General features: G+C 38.7%; 1 protein-coding gene across 1 annotated transcript in view; it reads left to right on the forward strand.

The window, feature by feature from the left end:
- The window catches only part of SALL3 (spalt like transcription factor 3), a 9,449-nt gene that overhangs the window by 3,361 nt on the left and 3,588 nt on the right, over nucleotides 1-2,500 (forward strand). The window contains exons 2-3 of the mRNA XM_025216374.1: nucleotides 1-253; nucleotides 1,697-2,500. The exon at nucleotides 1-253 is cut by the window's left edge and continues 88 nt beyond it; the exon at nucleotides 1,697-2,500 is cut by the window's right edge and continues 3,588 nt beyond it. Of these exons, the coding sequence (XP_025072159.1) occupies nucleotides 1-253; nucleotides 1,697-2,128 (685 nt within the window). The 3' untranslated portion in view covers nucleotides 2,129-2,500. The remainder of the gene's footprint in view (nucleotides 254-1,696) is intronic.

The raw sequence follows: 2,500 nt of genomic DNA on the forward strand, positions 1-2,500 counted from the left end.
ACTGGGTGAGGTTCCCTCGCTTCCAGCTGGAATCCAGGTTCCTGCTGCCCCACAGACAGTGATGAGTCCAGGCATCACTCCTATGCTGGCACCCCCACCACGTCGGACTCCCAAGCAACACAACTGTCAATCGTGTGGAAAGACCTTCTCTTCAGCAAGTGCACTGCAGATACATGAACGCACCCATACTGGTGAAAAGCCATTTGGTTGCACAATCTGTGGTAGAGCTTTTACCACAAAAGGGAATCTTAAGGTAAGAAGAAAAGTCTGAAATGCTAAACAAAACTGTAAGGAATTTGGGGTCTTAAAATGTACTCCATTTGACTTATCAGACTCTAGTGGTGTTATTCATGCACCAAGAGGAAGAGAAGTTAAAAATATATGTTGTGGTGTTTTGAGCATACTGAAAATATGCTATTTTATGCTTCTCAGATGTTTAAAGGACCAGGGCTCACTCTTGCCCTCTGGTCTGTGGGTGTACATTCCCATGTGTTTTAAAATCAGTTTCAAGAGTTGATCTTGCACGTGCAGCTCATTTAAAAAAAACCATGATGACACACACCTACATCTTGTGGGCAATATTTTTGCTTATATCTATGATGCTCTGTGTTTAAAAAAAAAAAAAATGTGTAAAGGAATAAAGCACAAATCATTCCAAGGAGGATAGAATGACATGATAATCGCTAAGCAATTTTAACCTGCATTCTATATGATTGCCTATGTGGTGGCATGGAGGAGGTTGGTAGGCGGACATGAATCTAGACCTTTTGCTAAATAGAGATCTTCCCATTTATGAAAATCATTAAAAAAATAATGAGCTCCTTTCAGTCATTAAGATCCAGCGCTGATGCCTTTTTTTCTTCTTTTGAATATATGGAAAAATTATCAGCAGTGACCCACAGCTCCTTGGGACTCCTTGGTCCAAAGCCCAATTTCCACTTTGCCTGTAGCATATGTATCAGCAGGCTGGTTTGATAAGCTGGTACCTGGTGACATAAAATGATACACATTACAAGAGCACTCTTTTGTCTTCATAGCCCAAATAAGCATCAGGAGATCAAAAGGTTAGGAACAGTAGGATGAACACCTTACTAAATTTCTTAAAATATAAAATATATAAATAAGTAAAAACACTTAAAGAAAGAGAATAAGAGTGGAATGGTGTCAGACAAATTGAGAAAAGAGGGAAAAAAAAAAGTAAAGAGGAAAAATCCAGGGCAGATGAAATAACTGTTAGATGGGGGTAAGGATGGAGCTATTACCCCCATCTAGATGGGGCCCCAACTATTAAATGGGGCTAAGATTTCTTAGTTTCCTTGAGATACAGTAATTCTTTCGGTGGTCTTGTTTTTATGCACATGAGAACTTCCAGCTGGTGTTTGAAATCTGTCTATCATCAAAGAATACGTATCCTATATTGTTGTACTATTGTACTTTTTTTGAATGAAAAGAAATATGGATAGGTTGATGACCTGCAACATACCTCTTTTTTTTAAATGAATTTATCTACTTTGCCCCTCAGAATACTGGTTGGAAAAACAATTAAAGTTGTATTAAGTGTGAATTGTAAGATGACTTTTTTTTTCCCCTAAACAAATGATGTCTTATGTAAAATTACCATGTAGTATATTTAGACCAACCAGCTCATTCCAATTTACTAATTTATAGCTGTTTCTTGTTTCTATTTTCTATACAGGTTCACATGGGAACCCACATGTGGAATAATGCCCCTGCAAGACGTGGTCGCCGACTGTCCGTGGAAAACCCCATGGCTCTATTAGGTGGTGATGCTCTGAAGTTTTCTGAAATGTTCCAAAAGGATTTGGCAGCTCGGGCAATGAATGTTGATCCAAATTTTTGGAACCAGTATGCTGCAGCTATCACTAATGGACTTGCTATGAAGAACAATGAGATTTCTGTCATACAGAACGGAGGCATTCCCCAGCTCCCAGTAAGTTTGGGTGGAAGTGCCATTCCACCTTTAAGTAACATTACCAGTGGAATGGACAAAGCTCGCACTGGCAGCAGCCCTCCCATTGTTGGTTTGGACAAAGCAAGTTCTGAAACTGGAGCCAGTCGTCCATTCACAAGATTTATTGAGGATAACAAAGAAATTGGCATAAACTAAAAGCATACATTACCAGTATCGGTTGGACCACTACTCAACACAACATTTGTTCTAGTTCATGTACAGTTTTTGAAGTTAAGCATTAGTTTCCTGACCTAAATGCATAGGTTCCCTTTAAAATTTTACCCATAGCAGAAATACGTAACTTTGTGGCTGCTGAAAAGTTGTCTTGCAAGATCTGCATGATACTTCTTTCAACAGTGAGTTTGACTGTTACCGAGAACTATGAAACCTTTTTAATTTAAGTTAACAAAAACAAAAGATCATTGGATAACTGCATTAGGAACAGAAAGAGGCTAGACTACGTCCACTTTGCTTCTTACAAAACTTATTATCAACTGAGAAAAGGGGGCTTCACTAATGCATTCCTGT

This window comes from Alligator sinensis, unplaced genomic scaffold (assembly GCF_000455745.1).
Source record: "Alligator sinensis unplaced genomic scaffold, ASM45574v1 scaffold1325_1, whole genome shotgun sequence".
Classification (NCBI taxonomy): Eukaryota; Metazoa; Chordata; order Crocodylia; family Alligatoridae; genus Alligator; species Alligator sinensis.